At 46.1% G+C, this 26239-nt stretch overlaps 1 protein-coding gene and 1 pseudogene across 1 annotated transcript in view; one reads left to right on the forward strand and one right to left on the reverse strand.

The window, feature by feature from the left end:
• Positions 1–8839: 8839 nt before the first annotated feature.
• LOC113912403 lies at positions 8840–13948 on the reverse strand (annotated as a pseudogene).
• ATP9B (ATPase phospholipid transporting 9B (putative)) overlaps positions 13891–26239 on the forward strand; it is a 266980-nt gene continuing 254631 nt past the window's right edge. Inside the window, 1 exon segment of the mRNA XM_035723907.1 lies at positions 13891–14200. Coding sequence (XP_035579800.1) covers positions 14085–14200 — 116 coding nt within the window. The 5' untranslated portion in view covers positions 13891–14084.

Below are 26239 nucleotides of genomic sequence, written 5' to 3' on the forward strand. Positions count from 1 at the left end.
TGTGAGCTCCAAGCTCCGTTCTGGTCCCCGTGCCTCTGTGTGATGGAGCAGTCGTTTATACGTGTCAGTGGACAGAATCAAAGGGTGATCTGAATATGTTCCAGGCAATTTCTCCTTTTGTTTTTCTTAATTCATGAGTATTAATATTCTTTAATGAGGATTTTTTATTTTGAGGGTTTTTTGTTGTTGTTTCTGGAGGGAGCTCTGCTTCCCTCCTTTCTGGAGTGTCGAGCATTAGCAAACTCAGACTAACGGAACATATGCAACCAAAGTGTATTACCAACCCTTTATAAAGGGAAGAGGAGGGGCAGGCTCGGTGTGCACTCTACTCAGAGTGGATATTGCTGAGGTCCCAGGGATCTTGTGGAATGTCAGCAGAGGCCAGCGATTATCATGTCGATCTGATGTCCTGTCTCCCAGTCTCTGTGTCTTGTAAAACAGAGCTGATGTGCAGCATAGTGCTCAGCCTACAAACATCTGGCCTCAAGAAATGACAGGCGGTGGCCTTGAAGAAGCATCAGCGCTCAGGCTGAGTGGACATGGGGAAGCCGTCACCTCCGCGTGTTTGCTCTGTGTCCACACTGGGCTGGATGCTTTGTGTGCATTCTCCCGCTTAGTCCTCAAATAAATCCTTCAAGTTGGGACTATTTCCATTCCCATTCTTCGGGTACAGAAACATACTCAGAGTTTAAAACCTGCTCATGATTGTTGTCTGGTAAGTGGGAGACAAGAGATCAAGACCCAGAGGACACGCTGCGGGGCATTAATTCTGGGTCGCTGAGCTGTCTCAGCACCTAAATTTAATGACGGCATCATCGTGCCTTAAAATACATCTGAAAATAAACGTGTCACACTCTCTGATGGGTGCTAAGTTTGTACCGTCAAAAATTTGTCCTAAAATTTTCAGTAGGAAGAGCTGAGAGTTATTATTTGTTATAACGAATATTTCTTAGGCACTTACTAGTGTCGCCAGAGAGAACAGGGTGAATGAGATGCACGGAACGAGTAAGACAACCGCACAAACAGCAAAATACAAAGCTGACCGCAGTGTGAGAGGCGTCCTGCAGGTGCTGTGGGCGCACGGGGGTCGGCATCTATCGAGAGGCCGTGTGGGCGGCGGCCGTGGAACACCACAGGCTGGGGCCAGCGGACCCCACGTGTGTGGAGAGCCCACTTCCTTCCTGCACGTCTGTCTTCTTGAGGCATCCTCGCGTGATTGACCAGGACGAGGGGGCTCTCTGGGGCCTCTTATAAGGGCACTAATCTCACTCATGAGGGTCCTACCCTTATGACCCCATCACCTCCCAAAGGCCCCACCCCCTGACATCATCACCTTGGGGGAGAAGTTTAAACACATGAGTTTGGGGGCACACGGCCTTCAGTCCATAGCACAAGATTGTCATGAAGGTGATGGCATTTGGAACGGGACGGAGAAGATCCTGGAGCGTGCTGAGTGCCAGGCCCGCCGGGAACAGGGCTTGAGGCAACAAGTCGGAGAAGACCAAGGGGCTGGTTGGGGGAGGGTAAGGCACGGCATGGGGGTCGGCTAGCAGAGGCCGGGAAAGCTGAGGACCTGCTCCCACGCCCACCAGCAGCCCCGCGCCTCCCCCCCCCCCCGCCCCCACACGTCCACATTCGGGTGCAGAGCAGGGCCTGACGGCCAACGGAATATGACTGAGTTTGTGAGCGGATTGCTGGAGCTTGCCGCTCACAGTGTGACATAGTCCAGATAGAAATCTGTCCGGGCTGCATGCCCGTGGCCCGTCCTGGCTGGTGAGGAGCAGAGACTCCTTGGAGGGAGCCCGGTGCGGAGGGTCTGAGGGGACCGACCCGCAGAGTCGGGGAGGAGCCGCTGTGGGGAGGAGGCCCAAGTGGAGGGAGAGGGGGCAGAAACACCACTCAGGGCGTAAACTTCGTGTGCAAACAATTCTTCCAGCCTGAGTTTTTAAAGAAGCAATTCCTTTAAAAAGCCAAGAAAAGTCTAAATCACACACCTTTTCAACGATGGTAAGTGAAGGTATTTTACTGGTGCTTGTGCAGGGGAGGGGTGAGCCCAAGACTGGCGCTCAGCGGCGCTGGTGCGTGCGGCCTCCTTCTCTACCAAGCCTGGAAGATCTCCTCCGAATGTCTTTGCCTTTGTTACGGCCCCACAGTTTCCCGGCCATTCCCAAATGGCAGCACTCTTGCTACCTCCCTGCCTTCGGATTACGTCCAGGGTGGGATGGGCCTCAGCGTCTGGACACAGCACTGTGTGGCCAGCCCCAGCGATCTCCCGGCGCGTCTCCTCCGGCTCCCGCTCTGGCTCACCCTGTCAGGCTCCATCACAGCTCCTTCTAGGTCGAGAGTGTAAAACGCAGCGAGGTGGCAGAGGCAAAGCCGTGGCTGCGATGGGCCTTGCTCACAGAGGAGGACGCAGGCTGTCCCCAGAGGCCAGGGCAGGGAGGGCGAGCTGATGGACAGGTGGGTAGCCCACGCACGTCTTGTCCTGGGAGTGCCGTGCATTCCCTTCGAGGGTGGGATTCAGCCCACAGCGGTTGGGGGAAAGTCCACGGAGCCTCAGATGTCAAGGTAAGTAAGGCCTGGCCTGGCCCCCCTGCTCTGGAACCCAAGCCAGCCTGTCTGGACCAAAGTGCAGCCCGGCTAAACGTTCTCGGGGTCCCAGGGGCTTTGGCTCTGAGGCTACTCCAGCTTGACTGTAATAGACTAGGCTCCTAAAGTAGAACTGAGGATATTTGCAATTAGCCAGCTAAAGATAGAAAGCAAAGACAATGCAATGATGTGTTGTTTGACGCGTAGTAATAGCAGAATGTTAGGTTGTAACCTCGCTTTTCCTGATTTACATTAATATTGTAGAATCAGACAACATCTGGACTAAGTAAACATTACACTTTTTGTCATGAAATATCTAAAAGCGGCACACCAAACCTTTTAGTTTTAAAAAAAATGAAAGCCAGTAAAACATTTTTGCATTCTGACATCAAGGGAACTGTGAATGCATCTACGAATTCTTGTACACAATTAATAGGAGCATTTCATTTCGCGCTGTATAAACTTGCTCAGCTGTAAACAAACCATCATGGAAATTGGACCAATACTAAGCTCATTGCCTGGACGTCACAACAAATGACGGCATCAGAGTAAACCGGAGCCTTGCAGATGTCAGACAGAAGGAAGGTTCGCTTTACATCCTCACTGAGGTATAAATTCTGTTCCCAAGAATTCAGCACATAGAATGTACGTCCAGTGGCTTTAGCGCGCTCACGGGCTGTCAGCACGAGCTCATTTTAGAAGGTTCTCTGCAGCCCCCAAAGTGCCCGGTGCCTGCTAGCAGCCCCACCCTCCCCACCCTCAGCCCCAGGCAACCACTAATCTCACTGTCTCCAGAGAGGCCCTGATTCTGCACGTTTCACGTAAGTGGAATCATACAACATATGGGCTGAGAAAATTACCTTTCAGTGGGATTTTGATAGCTGTATGCCCATAATAAGAATGTTTTTATACTGCAACTTCATTTGCTATTCCTAAGAAAAGGAAGCCCCATGAGAACTTGTCCAGGTGCCCAGATAAGGGTCTTCTTGTCGCTCTTGTATCTCGAGCATTTCTGTGCCCACGTGATGCTTCCCGACCGCCTCGTCAGGTCGCCCTCACAAACCGAGTGATGATGCAGGGGTCACTGCCTCCCTCGTCCACGTGGCGTGTCGGAATCTCTGTCGGGCTCCGTGATCTGCACAGTCAAGCAGGACCTGACACGTCCTAAGTCCCTGTCTTCCAGAGGCTGGCACGTGGCTTCACATAGAGCGCACTCATGCCCGCACACACTCCAGTGTCATGGCCCCACCCTACAGGACCCTACAAACCACTGCCCTCCGTGGAACTTACCACAGTGGTCTCATTTCAAAGACATTCTGTCTCTTGTATTACATACAGAATAAAGTCCAAGGAAGTTTAACCAATCTGGGGAAAAAAAATCAAGAAACTCAGGTTTTCAAAAAAAAAATCATGTTTTCTGACCAGCTTACAATTTTCATTTGCTGTTAACTGGCAATCTCTGAGGTCTGCCGATGTCCAGCCCACTGAATTCCTCTAGTGCTAACAATGAATGCAACCGTGCTTGCCCAGTCTGCTCCCTATGCTCACCGCAGAATTAGGACCAGAAATGCCCCACAAGTGTCACTCGTCCAGCCTCCAGGGTCCCTCCGGAGGGCTGGTCCAGGGGGTGGCACCGCCCGCCCACCTTTTCATTTCAGGAGGGAGATGGACGTGTGTTCTTTGCATGTTTGCACAGCTCCCACCCTGCGGTTGGCTAAGCAAAAGCAGGCTCCACTTGGTCCTAAATATCTGCACGTGAGGCCAATGCCTCATTTCCCCGTGACAGTTTTTGGGTAAGGGGGTCTTTTTTGCTTTCTGATAATTATAAAAAGATGATAGCCCCACCCTAAAACTACTGTCTTTGTACCAGGCACTAAGCTAAATGCTTAAAATGTGTGCTGTCACTAAGTTCTCCTGAAAGCTTGGTGGGCGGGCGCCTCTGTCCCCACCAAGCAGGTGAGGAGGCCAGGCTTTGGAGGGCCGGTCAGCAGGCTCCTGGTGCCCGCGGCACCGCGAGGTGGGGACACTGGCACTGAGCCCGTGCCCTCACCACTTCACCATTCTGTCTGAGCACAAATTATTCTTGTGAGGGAAGAAGACTTTGTTTTTAAAAATGTTTCAGGGGCGCCTGGGTGGTGTAGTCAGTTAGGCATCAGACTCTTGGTTTCGGCTCAGGTCAGGATCTCGGGGTCATGAGATCGAGCCCCGTGTCAGGCTCCATGCTCGGCGGGGAGTCTGCTGGACATTCTCTCTTCCCCTGCCCCTCCCACTCGAGCTGTCACTCTCTCCCTCTCTAAAATAAATAAATAAATCTTTAAAAAATGTTTTAAATTTTATTCCCCTCCTTTTAGAAGAAAAAGAGTAGCGAGTGATTTTGGGGGTCTTTCCTGGAATTTTGCGTTCTCTGTTCTGGAGAGTGGGCAACTTTCTGAGGCCGGTTTGCACTGCCAACAGCACAGTTAGTAAAGCTTCTCATGGGTAAGTGCTACACGTTGCTGGAAGTGACACTTAGATGTGGCTTCTTGCCCTTCGAGCCCTCACTTTGTCCCTGGCGAGTGCGGGGCGAGGGCGTCTGTGTTAGGGCAACATGGTACCCACACTGTCGCATGCAGCAGCGGCCAAGTGGAGGCCCAGAGCTGCAAGCACAGGGCGCCAAAAATGTCAGCTTTCATCCCAGAGAAGAGCCACGGACACGTACCGTTAGGACGCGCATCTCTGCATCCGTGATCGAAAGACAGCCGGTGCTCGCCGTGTCAGCCGAAACCCAGACTTTCATAACGTGAGCATTTCATGGAAACTGCCTTCAGCATAATAAGTACAAGTAATTTATCAGATAAAAGAATGTCAACAGCAAGTACGTATAATTGGTGTGGTGACAAATTGTGCCTGTCCTTCCCAGGAAAAAGGGACACTGCTGTGCACAGGCAGGACGGGGCAGGGCCAAGGATGGGCGCTTGCATTCTCCACACAGCTCTCAGAAGCACATGCGATCCTTTCAGAGGGTCGATGCAAATTATACCTAATAAAGTTATTATAAATAATTGCTGCCTCTCTCTGTTCTGCGTAATCAGGGGTTTTGGAGTGGAGAGCAGGCAGTTACAGATGAGAGACGCCTTTAATTCTGAATTGGGGGCATCTCATGGAGCGCCCCTAATCTTCACTGAAGTCACAGATTCACTTTCAAAGATTCGTGACATCTTAGGGAATCGGAGGCCCATGGGACTCAGAGATTCAGCCAGCAAGGGTGAGAAACGCAGCCTTCGGTGTGTCCTCAGGATCTGCGCACACCACCTCACACACTGGAATGTCGCGGAGAGGCAGAGAGAAGGCACCTGCTTCCGCATGACAATGGCTGGAGAGCAGCGAAGGCATCACAGAATGAGGGGAAAACGATAGGCTGTAGTACCTTGGGCACAACACCACATAACGAGGTGGGAGGGCCATTCATTCCAACAGCATTTGTTGAGAGACCCCCTTGTGCCCACACTGAGCCCAGCAGCGGGGGTCCCTTGACATTCTCCAGCCCCTTGTGGCTGCGGTCAAGGCCAGGTGGCAAAATGACAGAGGCCAGAGAAGCACAGGGCTGTCCCCGGGGCGCGGAGGAGCCGGAGGGTGCCCCAGACCAGCCCAGCCACGGCCAGGTGGGGACGTGTCCAGGCCTGAGTCTTGAAAAACACGGCTAGATGCCCTGCAAAAAGCCAGCTCTGAGAATGCCGATGGGGGTTTGTCAGAACGGGGCACTCATCCCCAAATAGCTCTCGTCACCCAGTGGGTAATGTTCCCGCCAGGCCAGCTGTGGCAAGGCCCTCAACACAAAGTGGGTAAAAAGGGCCAGGGGGGCCGGACGGGTTTCCTCAGCCAGACGAGGCGAGCCTGGAGCAGAACACGGAGAACAAAGCCGGGCTGCCAGCAGGGGTGATGGCGGTGGGGCGTCAAGAGGTACAAACCTCTAGTTGCCAAATAAGTCATGGGGATGGAAAGTACAGTACAGGAGTGTCGTCAATAGTAATATTGTAATAACATTTCACGGTAAAAGATGAGTAACGGTAAAAGATGAGTAACGTATGGAGGTGTTGAATCACTATGTTGCACACCTGAAACTAATGTAACATTGTATGTCTATTATACTGCAATAATAAAAACATTTAATTAAAAATAAATTCAGGGCGCCTGCGTGGCTCAGTCATTAGGCGTCTGCCTTCGGCTCAGGTCGTGATCCCAGGGTCCTGGGATCGAGCTCCGCATCGGGCTCCCTGCTCTGCGGGGAGCCTGCTTCTCCCTCTCCCACTCCCCCTGCTTGTGTTCCCTCTCTCGCTGTGTCTCTCTCTGTCAAATAAATAAAAAATCTTAAAAAAAATAAAAATAAGTTCAAAAAAGAAAATATCCTACACACATGGGCCACACGGTGGGCTTCACAGTTTGCAATAAGCATACTCAGTATGAATAACTTCTCATTAAGAATTTCAGGGATTCGGGGCGCCTGAGTGGCTCAGATGGTTAAGCATCTGCCTTCAGCTTGGGTCATGATCTCAGGGTCCTGGGATGGAGCCCCATATCGGGCTCTTGGCTCAGCGAGGAGTCTGCTTCTCCCTCTCCCTCTGCCTCTCTCCCCTGCTCATTCTCTCTCTCAGTCTCAAATGAATAAGTAATAATAATAACAATAATAATAAAAGAATTTAAGGGATTAGCTTCATGTGCCTGACATGGTAGAGACAAAAATGAGATTTTCAATACAAGAGTGTATTTCTTCTAGAGCTCTCTTAAGAGATTTCCCATTTTTGTCATCATCAAGACTATGGTATTGTGTTTGGGAAGAGGTTTACTGGTGTAAAATTAAAGGTGGACAGACCTTGTTTGTCACACAGCTGTTGATACAGAACAGCTGTACTGGTCCCAAACCCCAACCAACCAAACGGGACTCCGAAGAGTCCACTTGGAGTCTAGTTTATTTATTCTTTAGGCAATGCTTTGAAACTCTCCGTGAGAAGCTAGTAATTACATTTTTCCCATTTTGATGGAATAGTTGAAATGTCTATGGTTCATTACAATAGTAACTGAATGCGTGGTTTAAAGAAAAGTAGGACTCTTCCCTAGATACATCGGTCTCCATGCACCTCAGCTGACCCTAAACAAGAGAAAGTTCTGCTCCAAGGCCTTGGGCTTTCCAGGGTACAACTGAAGTTGTATAAATGCCACGTGTGCACACACCCATTCACACACTTGCACACATGCTCACATGCACACACATTTTTGCGGTTGACTTAAATTCTTCTTTCAGAAAATGAAACACTGGAACTAATTCTGCACAAAATATATTTTTTAATTAAGAGCTTGCTGTAATTAATGTGAGTGCATCGTGTGGTAAAATGAATGAAAACCCTATTGTACTATAGTTGCATTTTTCTCCTTTTAAAACGGATCCAGGCTTCACACGTTAGGAGGGTAAGTTAGCCTTTCAAGAGGTGACACGTGGTGTTGGAAATCTCGTACTTTGGTCCATGTTGGGATGTTGTGAATTCAGATGCGGGGTAGAGAGGGTGGCAGAGCCCCAGAGAACAAAGCAAAGAAAGCGTCAGTAGGAAATAATGAGTGTTAAAATGGGTCTTTAACAATGCATTTAAAGACTGCTTTTCACAAGATTCATCTTTTATGGTAGTTTTTGTAAAAATTATTGTGCATTACAATAGCAGTCTTCAAACTTTTGTGCTCAGTGACCCCCTAAAAGAACTTTGGAAAAGTATGGATCCCTTCACTGGGCTTGTATAGACAGCTAAACGTTTTCACTGTAACCGTGAATAGTTACAAGTGATGCATTTTTAGCATGTTATATTTACATTTTAAAATGGAACTGTGACATCACCTTCTTAAAAAAGACTTTATTTATTTATTTATTTGGAGAGTGCGAGCAGGGGAAGAGCAGAGGGAGAGAGAGAATCTCAAGCAGGCTCCACACTGAGCTTGGAGCCTGACACGGGACTTGATCCCATGACCCTGAGACCATGACCTGAGCCAAAATTAAGAGTTGGATACTCAATGGACTGAGCCACCCTGATGCCTGGGACATCACTTTTTAAAATGTATTGAATGACATTTAAATTCCATGATATGGTACCCACTGTCATCCACTTAAAAATATATATATAATGAAGTTCTTCTTTGACATTTGAAAATCTGTCTTTTTGCTAAAGTATACTTTTTTTAAACATTTCACTGAAAAGTTTTTATTGGCCTTTTGGATAGAAATGGGAATTTATCTGCCAAGGAGGATGATCCCATCAGACACCTGCTAGAACCAGCACATGGCCTTCTCTTTGCTGAGTCTGTGTTTGGCCCCCTAGGCGCATGCTGCGCTTCTGCTGGGATACAGAAACTGGCCCACCCAGCACCACGGAGAACTCCAGGCCACACCTACCAGTGCTTGGGTCACATTTGATCCCAGATCGATGTGCTCCTGGATCCCAAAGCCCAAGTTTCTAGCATTGGAGAAGTTATTTTTTCTTAACTCATACTCCCACACCTTTAGACTTTTCTCCTGATTTCTTCTGCCCTGGCCCCACAGACAATCTTTTCATTTCTCCTGCTGCCAAAGGATCTGACAGCCTATCCAGCTCTGGAGAACACAGGGGTCTGGCCTCCAGCCGGGTCAGTCTGTCTCCGTTGTCCCCCACACGGACGTGGAAGCAGAGCTTGTGGATGTGACGTTCCTGCGTGGGCTTCTCCTTGTCACCTTGATCCTGTGCTGTGCTGGAGAACAGGAAGAGCCAAAGCATAATTTTTGAAGAGGTCAAGTAACTCTCACGTGGATATGTAATGTATGTGTGCCAAAATGTCACAAACTTATGAGTCAAGAGGAAGATCACGAGGGAAGACACAATGAGGAGGACCTTAAGACAGCCTCGGAGCGTTCTTCAGGACCTAGAATTCACAGCCGTTAGGGTCAGGTCACTTAGTTAGACACAAAAGTGGTGAATATCCTAAAGGACAATAAACTATATCCTTTGATGTTCTATTTTCTTCCTGGACCGAAATTATTTGCTTCTCTACCGGCAAAAACCTTCACGCAAATGTCTAATTTCACTAAGTTGGGGACCTCTACTAAATAGCAGTCAGTTGAACGACGTCCATTTTCCCAGTCTTCGGGTGGCCTGTACCCTTACGTGAGAAGAAATGACATGCCAGCCTCCTTTCGCCTTATGTCCAAGCTCGGGCGGTCAGTATTCTCTTTACTCTCGCTCAGCTGGCAACTCTGGTTCAGAGGCTAAACATGGCCTTTGGAGCCTGGGTTCGAGTTCTGGCTGTGACCCAGGTCAGCTGCGTACCCATGCTGTGCCTCGGGGTCCTCGTCTGCGGAGGTGAGGGACACTCACGACGCGTCATTATGGCCAGTGATCACATGGTCTTCTATCCTTTCACTTTCCGCTTCTCCATATGAGGCCTCTTAGACCTCAGGCATATATCTGGATTTGGTTTATAGTCCAATCTGACAATTTGACTTTTTATTGGTGTACTTAGTCGGCTTACGTTTAATGTACATGAAGTGACATTCAGGTGTAACTCTACCATCTTATTGGTTTGCTCTTTCCTCCATCTGCTCTTTTTTTGAAAACTCGTTCCATGCCTTCCTAAAGATTATGCAAGTATTCTCTGTCACTCCAGTCCCCTCCATTAACGTGTTATTATGCCTTCTCTCATTATTCCTTCAGGGACTGCTCAAGGGAAGTGCTGTCCCCATAGAAACAGTCCATACCTGCGCTGTCAGGGCATGCCCCCCTGCCGTTCCCAGATATTAGCAAGGCCCTGGGCCTCCGTAACAGGGGTTGCAAGCTTTCCCTGTAAAGGGCCACATAGGCTTTGTAGGGCCTCCTCAACTCCACCATTATAACTTGAAAGCGGCCATAGATTATATGTTGATAAAATAGCACGGTTATGTCTAAACAAACTATCTTTACCAAACAGATGACAGGTAGACTTTACCTGTGAGCAGTGTGCTGACCCCGGCTTTATAGCCGCAGCACCTCTGGGTAGGGGTTGGGGGGGGCATCTGGCTCCTGGGCTCCCCTTGGCTCCAGTACTACTCTTCCTCTTCCGGTCTCTTTGAGCCTGGAGGTGATAACGGTTTCCCATCTACCTGTCCCCGGAAGTCCCTCCAACTGCTTTGGTTTTTTATTCCCACCCACACATCTGTAAACAGTTCCTCAACTAAACTCTTCAACTGAATGCTGCAGCAGGCCATCCAGCTCCTGCAAAGACCCTAACGGAACTTTAGGCTTACAGCACGCACGTATTCATTCCACTGTGGCCCAAGTTGCAGCCAGCAGTTTGCAGATTGGCCTCCCTGCCCAGGAAGATCCTCCTGCAGGGCAGACGCCATGTCTTAGTTATATTTGCATCCCCACCACACCCATCCCTCACCTGGGCACAAAATGGGAATGAAGAATCTTGGCTAAACTGACCTAAATTAGCAATGCAGAAATGGAGCCAGGAGAGGTCAGAATGTAGAAAAAAGACTTGAGGGGTTCTTATTTAAAGTGCGTAGGTTGTGAAAGAGAACTATCCAGGAGAGAGTGAGTTAATGGAGGAGAGCCAGAGGATTTGTCTCAAAGTTATCACAGAAGGGAAACATGTAAGGACCTGGTGTTACAATGTTAAGTCTTCAGTGTGGTTGAGCTGTTGTGTTAACAGTGTCCTCTGTGGAGTGTGGTCGAGCACTTGGTGTAACAAATGTCAGCTGTTGAAAGAGGTGAATGTCAGCTGCCGCAGTGAGTCAGAGTAAGGAAAAGAATGAGCACAAGTTCATTTTGCAAATAGGAGGTCACGGCGTCATTTGAGAGGGGTGTCCACAAAGTGGCCTGTATTCAAGCCACATAAAAAGCAGCGAAATAGCAAACTGGAACCAGAAAGTTGGAGCAACTACTCAAGAATATTAACTTTTTTAAAAATAAGTTTTCAAATGGAGAAGGTAATACATGAAAATAGTCAAGATGAGACTAGAATTTAGAAGTTTATGTTGAACACATTGCTTCAAACACATAGTCATAATGGATTTATAAATTATGGAAACAGAAAACAAAAAGACACAGCAGGGCTCGAAAACACCAAAGTTATTGGACCAGAAACAGAGGTGAGAGTGGCTCCTGTCGGCTGGTTTCTGGGGCTGGAAGTTGGCCACCGGAGTGGGCAAGGGGCTCACCCCACAGGCTTGGGTGAGGCTGTCCTACGTGGTGTAGGAAACTAAACCAAACAACCAACAAAACCCTGTTGCTGACAGCTGCCTAGGGCTTTTTAACACAGTGGGGGCTTAGGAGTACAAAGACATAGACCCAAACTGAAGACCAAGAATGAATACCACTGCCTGCAGACCCTGCATCTGACATGCTCTCCCTGTTATTGAAAGCCTTGACATGCCACGTGGGACCCCGTTCTGGGCTGAAGGTGGAAGCAATGGCAAGGCCACTGACTAGGGAAGGGTGAGGAGCAGGAGGGGAAGGGGGAAGAGCCGCTATCTCCTGCCCGCTGCCCGCAAACCTAAATTCCAGGACATGTGAAGAAACCCAATGCTAAGAAAGTTAACAAATCAACAGTCAAAACATTTTCTTCTCCTTAGATAATTGAAAGTAAGAAACAAAAGACAGAAATGAAATAAGAATAGATGGATAGGAAAAAGGACCCATTAAAATCTTCAAAGCAAAAAATAAAAGTCATTGAAATAAATACCTCAAACTATCACAAACAAAACGACCTCAAGACAAAATTAATAAAGGCTGTTTACCCATTAACTTGCAGCAAGGGAGCCCTTCTGATGTCACTTTCAAGGGTTTTAGAAAGGAAATTAAGTTTTATCAGGTAGAAGGGGAAAAGTCTTGGACTGGGAAGCTTCCTATTAAGGTGGGATTTTGGAGTAGAAGAGACTTCAGTTTGTCTGCAGGTACTTCTGACCGTCCTTGGTTGTCTGAAGGGGGCCAGGAAGCAGTTTGGGCAACTTCCAAGAAGATGGACTGCGGGATGCTAGGAGAGACAGGTGTTCTGCAGGGGGCTGCACCTTGGAACAAGTGGGGCCCAGGGACTCTTTAGAGTGAGTCTCCTCTTGAGAAGTGACCCCATGATAAAGGTGCCTCCAAACCGACTCTCAAGGAGCATTAAGGAAATGACCACCTACTGGGGTGGGTTAGAAGGAGGTCTCCGAGAACACCACTACTCCGTTAGCATTTCCATCTTGGAACAGAAAATCTATTTGCCAAGACACATGACCCTTGAATAACTTTTTTTTTTTTTTTTTTGAGAGAGGGAGAGAGAGAATGAGAGAGAGCATGAGAGGGGAGAGGGTCAGAGAGAGAGGTCGACCCCCTGCCGAGCAGGGAGCCTGATGTGGGGCTCGATGTGGGACTCCGGGATCATGACCTGAGCCTAAGGCAGTCGCTTAACCAACTGAGCCACGCAGGCGCCCCTGAATATTATGGGTTTCTACGGGGGTTTTTCCCAATAAGTATACATAACAGTGCTGTAAATGCATTTTCTCTAACTCATGAGCTCCTCTATAACATTTTCTTTTCTTTAGCTTTTTATCGTAAGAACACAGTATGTTATACACACAACATACAAAACGCGTTCATCGCCGTTTACTTTACCGGTAAGGCTTCCGGCCAACAGCAGACATTGGAAGTCAAGTTTTTTCGGTCAAAAATTACGACTGAGGGGAGCAGGCACAGCTAACTCTGTCGGTCCTGGGTCAGTTACATCGCGGACAGCTGGCTTTATTTTTGATCAGAAGAAAACCTCAATGTTAAAGCAGGGAAAGAGTTCAGACCACACTTCCAAGCTATGAATCAGTAACAAACTTTAACAACACGAGCGCGAAGTTGAGCACTCTCTGGACTCGACTGTCGGCCCACTCTTTGGAGGCCACTTACGGGAATTGTATTCGTAGGTGCGGGACAACGCCGCACACACCTGCGCGCAGGGGAAGCCCGACAAGGCGGCGAGTTAAGGGACCGGGAAGTCCCCGGCGACCGGGAAAGGCAGGACTCCGGGGGCCGCGGCCGCCGCCGTCCCCGGACACGCGCACCTGGGGCACAGCCCCGGGCCGGCCTCCGGCGCGCGCCCCCGCGCACGCGCACGCGCCCAGCCCCCAGCCCCCAGAGCCCGGGGGCGGGGCCGCCGGGACACACCGCCTCCGCGCGCCGCGAGGACGTCATCCGGCCCGGGCGCGCGGGAGGCGGAGCCTCGGAGCGTCGCCGCCTCCGCTTGCGCCCGCGCCGCGGCGGTGACGTCATCGGGCCCGGACGCGGGACGGAGCCTCTTAACGCCGCCGCCTTTTGTGCCCTCCCTTCGCCGCAAGCTGTCGTCATCAGGCTCCGACGCTCTGTGAAGCTCTCGGGCTCCGGCGCTCGCGGGGCGGGCACGGACGCGCGGGCGGCGCCTCAGCCGGGTTGGAGCTGAGCGGAGAGGGCGGGGAAAGGCAGCGAATCGAGGAGGGGCGGGAAGGTGGCGGCCGGAACATGGCGGAGCGGATCCCTCTGTACCCGGTGCGCAGCGCGGCCGCCGTGGCCAACCGCAAACGCGCGACCTACTACAGCGCGGCCGGGCCTGGGCCGGGGGCCGAACGGCCCAGCAGGTAACGACGGCGCCGACCTCCCTCCCCCCCGCGGCGGCCCCCCCCTCGCGCCCCGTCCGGGCCCCCCGCCCCCCGGCCCCCGGCGGCGGGTCTGTCCCAGCTCGCAGGCCGCGCACAGTTCTCCGACTCCCGCGCGCCTGCACTCTGGGGGGGCGTCCACCCTTGGGAGAGGCCCCGGGACTCAGCGTCGGGGCCGGGCGGGGCCACCCCCAGCTCCGCCCCAGTCCTGGGCTGCCTTGGCCATCGTCGCCCTCGGAGGTGGGGGCCGGCGTGCGGCTGCGGCGCTCTCACGGGAGCCGGGCGGGCGGGGCCCTCATCCCGCAGACACTGCTGCTGTCCGAGCCTCGGCGTGGTTCCGGGAGGGACCGTGAACGTGCAGACACGAAGCACACACCTGAGTGGAGAAGCACGGCCTGTCACAGACGCAAAGGGTTCAGGTTCTGTGCCAAACCCAGGTGCACTTAATCATGTTCGTTGGCCGGAAGTTGTGCTTTTAGCGATGAGAAACGGAACTTCACAAGGTTGGATTGTTTAATGGGACCCCACTTCAGTCGTCCATTGAAAACAGAGAGACCTTTCGTTGAAAATGGAAGCCTCCTCCCCTAGTTGGGTTCAGCTCGCACTTAACTTGTTTCTCGCCCGAAGAGAGGAATACTACATTTTATAAAAAAGGAACTTATAAAAAGAGGAAATACTGTCTTCTGCAGTTAATCGAAATTTTATTCCTAAGGAACTGTAGAAGCAATTAACTTTTTAAAAATTTATTTGGGAGAGAGAGTGCGCGTGCGTGCGGGGGGAGGGTCGGAGAGAGAGAGAGGACCTCAAGCGGACTCCCCACTGAGCGTGGAGCCCTAGGCGGGCCTCGATCCCACCACCTGAGATCACGACCTGAGCTGAGATCGAGAGTTGGACAGGTGCCGCAGAAGCTGCTAACTTTTAGTACAGAAGAGGAAAAAAAAATTTCAATATCCAGTTGCTTCAGGATTCGAGTTTTAGAGTAACTTTTGTTCTGGGCTCTTTGAGAAGCTGTAACATGGAGTCAGAAAGTATGTGTTGTAATGTTGTGGAGCTGAATTGAATCGCGGCTCATTTACTGACTAGCTGTTTGATCTCATTAACCTGAACGCCCATTTCCTGGGATGTAAAATGGGGGGGAATACTGTTGTTTTCCTACAGGATGGTGAAGGGTTACAGGAGAACCTACTGAGGTGCCTGTGTTTAGCGTTTGGCCAGAAGTACCATTTCTCTTTTCCTCCTTGACAGTACCTGTAACAGTGATTGTGTCAGAAATTCTCTGAGTGCTTGATTTGGGGAGATCATTATTTGGAAATATGCTATTTATTTCACAATAGGCTTCCGTCGCGGCTTGCATCTCAGTTTTTGCTGCAGGTATTTTGAGGCTCTGTCATTTGGTGTGTACATATTTAGGATTCTTACGTCTTCTGGTAGAGTGTTTCTTTTATTGTGTAATGTTCTTCTTTGTCTCTGGCAATTTTCTTTGCTCTGAAATCTCCTCCTGCTTTATTGTGGATTAATGTTTGCATGGTGTTCACTTTCAGCCTAAGTTGAATTTGGAGTCTCTTTGTTGGATCCTGGTTTTCCGTTACGCACTCTGTCATTCTCTGGATGGGTGTATTTAGACCCTTTACGTTTAAGTTAATTATTGCTACATTAGAGTGTAGGTGCTATTTTATTATTTGTTTATTTTGTTTCTTCTGATTCTCATTCCTCTTCTGTTTCTCTTTTTGACTTCCTTTAGGTTATTTGAACTTTTTTTGGAGATCTCTGCGGGGTTTTTGAGTGTAGGTCTTCTTGTACTTTTTGTAGTGTGTGCTCTGTTGGGTATTGCAGTATACGTATGTGACTTATCACCATGGGGCGTTGGGATTAGTATTTTAGTCTGTGGAGTAGAGTGTGTAAACCTTACTTGCATTTTGGTCCCTTTACCCATCTTCTCCCCCTACACTTCAAATACCATATCTTGAGTATCAGATGGTGTTACGCTTTTTGTTTAAATCATCAAATATTTATAAAACTCACGATTATAAGGATAGTCTAATGTACGTACCCATGTTTCTGCTCTTTCTGTTACTCCTTCCTTGTATTCCAAGATTCTTTTTTCCCCGTTCCTTTCTATTTGAAGTGCTTCCTATAGCCAATTTTTGAAATTTCTTCCACCTTAGAATGTTCTTATTTCCCCTTCATTCCTGAAGGATGGATGTATTGGGTATAGAATTCCTGGTTGACAGTTCTTTCGTTAGCCTTGAAAACTGGCTACTGCCCACCTTGCCTTCATGATTCCTGATGAGAAGTTCACTGCTGCGCGAGTTGGCGTTTCCCTGCGGGTAACGTGTCATTTCTCTCTGACTGCTTTCAAGGTTTTATTTGTTTTTCATTTTTATAAGTTTAACTGTGATGTATCTTGGTGTGGATTTCTTTTGGTTTATCTTGCTTGGTATTTGGTAAGAGATTTTAATCTGTTGGGTTTTGTTTCACCAAAGTTAGGGAGTTTCTTCAAGGACTCTGGTTTCCACTGTCTTCTCTCTCCTGCTGGTACTGGGGTGATACAAATGTTGGATCTTTTGTTAGTGTTACATAATTCCCTTAGGTTCCCCCCCCCCGCCCCGTTTCTTTTTTCTGTGTTAAGATTGTGTGAATTGTATTGATTTTTGTTCGCAAATTCCCTAATTCTGTCCTTTGTCATCTTCACTCTTCTGTTGATTCCACGCAGCAGTGTTTCATTTTAACTAGGGTGTTTGTCAGTTTTATAATTTCTGTTTGTTTCAAGAGAATTGTTATTGCTTGTTGAAGCATGTTTATGTTTGCTGCTTAAAATGATTGTCACATAATTCCAGTATCTGAGTTAATTTGAGTTTTGGTGTTTGTTGATCATCCTTTCTAACTCACACTGTGAATCTTCTGGTTCTTGATGTGATGGATGATTTTTTATTTTATCCTGGACATTCTGTCTATTATGTCTGGAGAATGTGGGTTCTGTTTATATCTTTTACTTTAGCAGATGATCGCCCTGTTTAGGTTTACCTTGTAGGTCCTGGCCTACATTTGTGGGTTGTGATCCCAGTGACAGTTTAATTTTGTGTTACAGTTTTTGGTGTGCTTGGTTTATGTGGTGTGCTGGGACTCCTTCTTGTCCCTGCTTATCCTGCTGAAAGGAAGAGGCGATCTCCCCAGGCCCAGTGTCTCTTGGTAAGAGAAGGAATGGTCGGTCCATGTGATGAAAAGGCCTTGTTGGATGGGCAGTGGTTGTGATTGTACCCGCTCTGCACGAGCCTGCTGGCTGTTCTGGTGTGTCTGGTTAGGGGAGGAGTCTCAGCACCGCTGTGGCCCTTGGAATCCCTCTTCCTGGTGCTTCCTGCTGCTCTGGTCTCTGGTGGCAGAGGAGGGGAGTTCAGGCCCTGAATAGAAGCGGTTTCCTGGACTGGCTGCTTCTGAAGTGGGGCTGTGCTTGGTGATGCTGCCTGGTTTCCCTCCTGGTGAGAGAGGGGCGTCTCGGCCCACGGGGACACAGGGGCTTTCTGAGGCTTCTAGCCTGTTTTTGTGGCAGGGTTCCTCTAACTGCTGCCGCCCAGATGCACCACTGTCCCTCGATGGGACAGGGGAGTCCTAGGTCCATGGGGAAGGATGCCGTTTCCCACGGCACTTTTTGATCTCTCTTGCTGGTGGTGGTGTACTCTTGCTCCCTCCAGGGGAGGAATGATCTTTCTGGGCTGCCTTTCCTTGCTGGGTTGGGAGTTAGGGAATGCCAGGCCTGTCTCCTTCCTGCTGTTGGGTGAGGGCCTGTAGGACGTCCTGCCGCTGTGTCGTTTCTCAGTCCTTGGTCCCAAGCCCCCCTAACCCTCTTCCTCTTCACTGCTGCCTTCTCGCCCCCTTCCAGAGCTCTCCTTTGTTTGGCTCTTGCTTTATTTCCAAGCTTATAGTTGGGCTTAGGTAAGAGGAGCAGGGAGAGATGGATCTTAAACTGGAAGTTGTGCTTTTACATTATTTTGTGAAGGTTGGTTGTATTTTTTCATAATAACATATGGTAAAAGGCTAATGAGAATATACTGTGGCTCTGTACTCCGCTTATTGCTTCCTCCTTACCCCAGCCTCTCACCCCCAAGGCACTTATTTTGGATTCTTCTAGCTGTTTCTTCTGGCATTTAAAATCTCCATATTTCAGTGGCTATATTTCTGACTCTGTCAGCATCGAAAATTACTTTTCTTTTGAAGCCTTCCATTATCTCAACCCCAGCCAGGATAGAGTTAGATGCCCCTGCTGGCTCCTACAGGCCCCTGTTCCCCCTCAGAGCACAGATTGCACTTGACTGTAAATGTCTCTTTTCCATGAATGGAACGGCAGTGACTGTCAGATTTTACCCCTGATGCCTGGCCTCATGAGATGACTTGGAAAGTGTTCCCTTCTCTCCTGCTTTCTGGAAGACTTCGAATAGAGTTGCTCTCTTCTTTAAATGTTTGGTAGAATTCCCAGTGAAACCGTCTGGACCTAAGAAATTTCTTTTTTGGGTGTTTCACTTTACAAACTCAGTTTCTTTAATAGTTAACTAGGCTAGTCAAATGAGCTATTTTGTTTGGGGTGAGTTGTGATTGTGCCCTTTGAGGAATCGGTCCTTTTCAGGAAAGTTGCCATATTTATGTGTGTAGTGTTGTTCGTCATATATTCTCTTACTATCTTTTTGATGTTGTTTCATTCAGATATTGGTGGTTTGTGCCTTCACTCTTTTGTTGGTTAGTCTTACTAGAGGTTTGAGTTTTTTCAAAGAGCCATCCTTTATTTTTCTTATTTTTCCTGTAGTTGTCTGTTTTCACTTTTATTAATTTCTGTGCTTTGCTTTACCTTTTTGTTTGCTTTTTTAGGTTTTATTTTTTATCTTCTCATTCTTGTTTCTTATGGTGGGAGTTTAGATTATTGATTGGAGACTTTTCCTCTTTTTTTAACATAAGGATTTTGTGCTGTAAATTTCCCTCTCAGCACTGATTTATCGGTGTCCCACAAATTTTGGCATTTTGTTTTACTTTGAGACTTCCCCTTTGTCTCATGGATTACTTAGGAATGTGTATGGAAAATTTGCTGTTATTTTTCTGTTACTAATTTCTAGCATGATTTCTTTGTGGTTAAAGAACATGCTTCGTGTTACTTCATTTAATTTTGGTGGTTTGTCTTGTGACCAAGAATATGGTCTGTATTGGTAAGAATTTCAGGGCCCAAAAGAAGGTGTATTGTGCTGTCGTTGGGTGAAAGGTTCTGAAATGTTGATAAGATCCTGTTATCTTTGCTAGTTTATGTTCTAGTTGTTTTCTTGGTTGTTGAGGGTGGGTCGTTGAAGTCTCTAACTGTAATTGTGCATTTGTCTATTTTTCCATTTGGTTTTATCAGTTTTTACTTTACTGTTTTGCCAGTCTGTCATTTGGTGCAAACATGTTTGGGATTGCTCTGTTTTGATGGACTGATGCTTTTATTATTTTATAATTTCCATCTGTCTCTAGTAATATTTTTGCTCTGGGCTTTACTTTTTCTTTCTTTCTTTCTTTTTTTTTTTTAAAGATTTTATTTTATTTATTTGAGAGAGAGAGAGTGAATGAGAGACAGAGAGCACGAGAGGGAAGAGAGTCAGAGGGAGAAGCAGAACCCCTGCTGAGCAGGGAGCCCGATGTGGGACTCGATCCCGGGACTCCAGGATCATGATCTGAGCCGAAGGCAGTCGCTTAACCAACTGAGCCACCCAGGCGCCCCTGGGCTTTACTTTTTCTGACATTAATATAGCCACTCATGCTTTATTTTGACTAATGTTTACCTGGCATATAATTTTCCATCCTTTTACTTTCAACCTACTTATATTTGAGGTAAGTTTCTTGTAGTCAGCATATGGTTGGCTTATGTTTTTTATCCACTGTGCCAATCTCTGTCTTATGATTGATAGATTTAGAACATTTATGTTCAGTGTAATGATTGACAAGTTAGGGCTTATATCTGCCATTTTCCTTTTTGATTGCTGTGTTGTTTCTTTGTTTTCTTTTTCCTGTTTTTCTGTGGGTTACTTGAACAATTTTTAGAATTCCATTTTGATTTACCGATGGTGTTTTTCCACTGTATCTCTTTGTATAGATGTTATTTAGCAGTAGTTCTAGATATGACATTATACATATGTGATTCATCACAGTATTCTGGTGTTGATATTTTATCAGTGTTAGTAAAGTGAAGAATCAGTACCTCTTTACATCCCTTTACTCATCCTTACTGGTAAAGTAATTATCTTGTACAATTACATAAATATTTTAATTTTGCAAAAGTACATAAATATTTCCCTTACATATGACTAGAGTTACACATCAGACAGTGTTAATTTTTCTCTCTCTCAAACATAATCTAGAAAACTCAAAAGGAGAAGAAATGCCTATTATATTGACCCATGTTTTCACTATTTCTGTTGTTCTCTTATTTCTCGAAGTTCCTGAATTCCTTATTATTTCTGTTCTAAGAATTCCTTGCTATTCTTTTAGTGTAGGTCTGCTGAAAACAAATTCTCTTAGTTTTCTTTCGTCTTAGAAGGTCTTATTTCTCCTTCATTCCTGAAGGGTAATTTCACCAGATACACAATTTGGGGTTGACAGTCCTTTTTCTATTTTAAGCACTTGGAAAATGTTATGCTACTTCTTTCTGGCCTCCATGATTTCTGATGAGAAATCTGATGTCATTGGAATGTTTTCTTTTCCTGTGGGTAAGATGTCATTTCTCACTACTTACAAGCTTTTTTTCTTGTCTTTAGTTCAGTAGTTTGATTATTATGGGTCTTGACATAGATTTCTTTGGGTTTATACTCTTTGGGGTTCACGTAGCATATTGAATCTGCAAGTTTTATCTTTTGTCAAGTTAGGAGTTTTCAGCCATTATTTGTCTAAAACTTTTTGAGCCCCACCCTCTTTCATCTCTTCTAACACTCTCTCTGGAGACACCTTGTGAGATCTTTCTTGTGTCTCAAATGTCCTGAGTTTCTTCTCATTTGTTTTAAGTCCATTTTCTGTCCAGATTGGTTTCTGTTGTTCACTCTTCAAGTTCATTGATTTTTCCTTTGTCTCTTCTTTTCTGCCCCTGAACCCTATGCATTGTTTTCAAATCTCCATTATTGTATTTTTTAGTTTTAGAATTTCCATTTGGTTCTTCTTCATATTAGCTTTCTTTGCTGAAATAGCTGTTTGTTTGTTTTCATTTGCTTCAAGTATGTTTGTAATTGCCCATAGACCATTTTTATGATGGATATGAGAATCCTTGTCAGATAATTTCACCATATGCATCCCTCTGATGTTGGCATTTGTTGATTATTTTTCCTTCAGGAGTAGAGATTTTCCTGGCTTTTGGTATAATGAGTCCTTTTTTTTTTTAAATTGTATCCTGGACATTTTGGGTATTACGCTGGGAGGTTCTGGACTTTATTCAAATAATCTTCTGTTTTATCAGGCCTCCTCTGACACCCCATGGGACTGGGGGATAGGGAGGTGCGATGAGGTGGTGCTGCCTTGTTGCTGGCAGATGGGGTGAAAGCTGGGTTCCCTTTGACACCTGGGAGAAGAGGGTGCCCCCTTCACCGCTGGGCAGACATGGGGTCTGCGGGTGGTGCCCCCTTCACTGCTGGGCAGACATGGGGTCTGCGGTGCCGCGTGGGGCTCTGCTGATGTCCCCTTGTCTGGGGAGGGGAGGAATGCCTGTTTATTGCAGCCTCTGGCCTCCTGCAGTATGGCCTGGGGGGCCTTTACGTCTGGGTTCCTGTGAACCCAGTGGTAGGGATGGGCAGGAGGGCCTGGGCTGTTCTTGGGGCTCTCTTTGGTTTATGTCCGTGGTTTTTCTGGCTGCTGACTCTCTGGTACCCAATTTGGGATAAATGAGGCTGAAGGAGCGCATTGGGAACTCCCTGTTGTGTGAACTTTGGGGTCTGGGTCCCTCCTGGTCAGCCTCCTTCTCTTCACCTTTCCCTCTGTCGTCTCCAGGGTTATAGCTTATGGGGGAGAGAGGGAGGGCGCCCTGTCTGCTCAAGTCTTGTTCTGGAACTGGCAGGAAGGAGTCATTTACCTTTGTTCTGTTTTTGTCTTTACTCTTTGTATTTGAAAGTCCGTCTTATTATTTATTTTTCCATTCACTAACAAGTTTTGGCTACAGGCCTCCCGTTTGGAGTGTAAAATTCAGGGTTTTATGTATTCACAAGGTAAATGCAGCCATCACCACGGGCAGGGTTGGAAGATTTTCTTCACCTCCAAGAGAGACCTAGCGCCCCGCCTCTCAGCACCTCCCGCACCTCATCTCTGGAGGTTTTCTTACTGCAGTGACATATACTTAACAAAGCTAACTGTGTTTAGGGTACTTTTGACTTAATATATAACAAATCTCTAATTTCATATTTCAGAACTGTAAAGTGAGTAAAGTTTTATATCCAAATTATGGCTTTTCTAGTATTTCCGTTTTGGGAAATGTGTGCTGTAAATTAGAATACAGCTAACAAAATAGATAAAAAAATAAAAAGTGCAAATTCAGTCTTCTATTTCCAATAACAAAAGTTTATATTATGGGGTCTTTTTCTTCCACATTGGCAATTGAAAGCTAATTAGTTGTTAGAAAAACAGCTTTGATATGGGCTTTTCTTGCTTTGTGAGCTTTAAAAGGCTTTTTCTTTGACCATATAAAAATGTCATTTTGTGTTCATAATGTATAAGGAATTGTAGTAATGTATTTTAAAGGTTTTCAGGTTTTCCTTGGAGTGAAACTACTTTTATTTCATTATAATCATGCTAGTTTAGGACACAATATATTTAACATGTAGTGATCATAAATTGTTACAACTGGTATACAATTTTTCATCATTGGGTTTGTACTTTATGAAAATTTCAAGGGGACAAATTAGATATGATTTGAGTATGGTTAATACAGGAGGATGTTCTTGGTTTTTTTTTGGGGGGGGTGGGTTTTTTTTTTTTTTTTGGAAGTTACTAGGTGAATGAAATGCTGTGTCCCACGCATAGTATTTAATAGTTCAGTAAGAGTGCAGTTACTTGTTAAGATCATTTTCTGTGAACTAATGTGAGGCATTGATTTTCTTCTTGTAGTATGTATAGGTGGGTAAAAGTAAGGTATTTGTTAATTTGGTATTTTTCATTTCTGTCTTTTAAATGGTACCCGTGTCATTCAAATTATCTTCACATTTGAAAAAAGAATGACTGACACTGGACATCATTGTGTTTATCCATGTCTCTTAGTACCTATTCTTTGCTTCATGTTGCAGTGTGGCTTTTGGCCCTGCCTAGAGTCATTTGCAGTATTATAATGGTTAAACTTTAGTGTTTGAGAAGAGAGTCATGCTGAGAACAGATGGCTATTGTCTGATTATCTCTAAAATATTAGTGTGTTTCTTAACAGAGGCAACACAGTTTTTTTTATAGACACTCATTCTGAGTGTCTATACACAATTTTCTCTGAATCTTTAAAAATTTTACAATTATGATGATCTAAAAAAATGCCTTTACTCTAGTTATAAAGATGAAACTTCTTTTTTGTGTTTTCACAGCTGAAAATGTTTTTTCAAGTACCAAATGATTCTTCCTTTGTTTTTTTTTTTAAGATTTATTTATTTATTTGACAGAGAGTGAGAGAAAGAGAGAGCACAAGCAGGGGGAGGGGCAGAGGGAGAAGCGGACTCCCTGGGAGTCCAGTGTGGGACTCGATCCCAGGACCCTGGGATCACAACCTGAGCCGAAGGTAGACGCTAGTGACTGAGCCGCCCAGGTGCCGCTACCAAATGATTCTTTTTTTTTTTTTTTTTTTAAAGATTTTATTTATTTATTTTGAGAGAGAGAGAATGAGAGACAGAGAGCATGAGAGGGAAGAGGGTCAGAGGGAGAAGCAGACTCCCTGCTGAGAGGGAGCCCGATGTGGGACTCGATCCCGGGACTCCAGGATCATGACCTGAGCCAAAGGCAGTGGCTTAACCAACTGAGCCACCCAGGCGCCCCCCAAATGATTCTTAAGATAGTGTTTATCAAAGTGCTCAGGCCCAGGACTCCTTGGAATCAGAGACATATTTTTAAGGATCTGTAGTTCACTCGAGTTCATGAAATTCTTTAAACCTGCCAGAACAGGTCTGTTTCACTGTATTTTCTACAGCTGACAGTATTAGCATGAAGATAGATTTGGTGATTGTGAACATCACAGTTTTGGGTATAACTGGGTCATGTGTCCTGAGCTAATCGGCCCACTTACGTTTTTAATTTCTGGATTGGCGTTTACATAATATTAGATATTGTCCCATTACTCTAATTTAGAAGCTTGTTTCGATTCATGTATAGCGTTGGTGTAATTTCTTATGTTAAGACATTGGTATTGAGGTTTTTTACAGAACGCCGTGGAAGAGGAGTCGGTGGCTCCGAGGTTACTGTGTCCATAGTCCACATGGGGGGCATCTCCGGGCGTGGGCACTGACTGGCCCTTGCGCGTCTTGCTTGTTTTTATTGCTGAGGTCAAGGCGTGCTTTTCAGGCAGTGTTCCTTTCCTTTTTTTTTTTTTTTTTTTTTTTTTACACAACTATTCTGCTGTTTAACTCCTCTGCTACTGTAGGAAGGGAAGAGTCCCAGTTTCCCAGTATACAGTTTGGCTGCTTATTAGTGACTCATCAGTGACACGCTTGAACTTGGAAGCTGTGTTTGATGAAGGAAACATACACATTTCTTTATAGTACTTTGTTGCTTTGTTTTTCTACTCTATTAACATGTAGGCAGAGAGGGCAGTGTTTATTTTTCTTAAAGAAGGTTTAAGCATTAGGCATATTTTAAATGGTTTCTCCCCTTACTATCAGTTGGCTTCTCAGCAATGCTTCTCATCAAAATGGAAACAATAAGGCTGTTAGATACTTAATGTGAGTTTAAGCTAGTTATTGTATTGACCTACTTTTACTTAGATACATGTAAATTACGCACCTTCTAGTACTTGAGTGTTTTTTGTTGAAGGTTCCCAATTTTTCTAAACCTTTGGCAGCAGCTAAGAGAGTTGTCTCCGTTTCTTAGTGTGGCAGTACTCTTGGGCTTGGTATCATCTGTTCTGTCGTCTTTGTTCACATTGTTTTTACTCTTTTTAAAAATATGTTTCCAGAATTATACTTAATTGCTGGAAACGTTGATTTTTCTTGAGTGACAAACCAATTAAGTGTGTATGACACTAGGCAACAAAGACACTTAGGATTTTCTGCTTATCCTGTCTCTGAAAAAATCCATTATTCATCATCTTATTGTTTTTAAATACTGAGGTAAAATTTTCAATACAATAGGAAAATTGCTTTGGAAATGGAATAAATTGCTTGCCAGTTCAAAGGCTCCATCTCTGAAGTGGAGGTTACTAAACATGATGTTGCTTATGTTCATTATCTTTCAGACTCTTTGTACTACTTTTCTAGCATTAAACTTGATAAGATTGTGACTTTTGCTAAAATGCAGCACAATTGCTGAAAGAACTTAATGAAAAAGACTAAAAATCTCATTTTGTATACTATATTATAATATATTTAAGTGGCATTTTGAATTTTAATTGCATTTTGTATAAATATTCATTTTCTAGTTGACTGTTTTAAAAGAAGTGATCTTATGCAGAGAATGAGAAAAAAGGAATTTTTCTGAGGAAACCTATTACCTCTGTTTTAGGCCCGCTACCTCACAGCTGAGAGGAGCTTTTGTGTGAGCCCCTCAAATGACGAGTCTCCTGTTGTGGGGATGTTGTGTGGTGGTGTGGATGGTGACTGGAGCGAGGGGACCCTGGGTGCTGGTCGGGGCGGGGACAGGTGCTGCCGCTCCTCCCTGTGACTCTCGGAAGGCCCTCCCTCCGCCTTACTGCTGTCAGCGACAGTGCGTGGGTGTCCGACACCCGGGACCGGGTCTCATCACTGGAACTAAAGTCTTCCGTGCTTTTTGGGTAGACTTCTAAGCAGCACAGCACAGTAATGGTCATCTTGGTAGATCAATCTTGTGTACATTTTTCATGTTTTCAAATAT

Source organism: Zalophus californianus, chromosome 14, assembly GCF_009762305.2.
Source record: "Zalophus californianus isolate mZalCal1 chromosome 14, mZalCal1.pri.v2, whole genome shotgun sequence".
NCBI classification, from domain to species: domain Eukaryota; kingdom Metazoa; phylum Chordata; class Mammalia; order Carnivora; family Otariidae; genus Zalophus; species Zalophus californianus.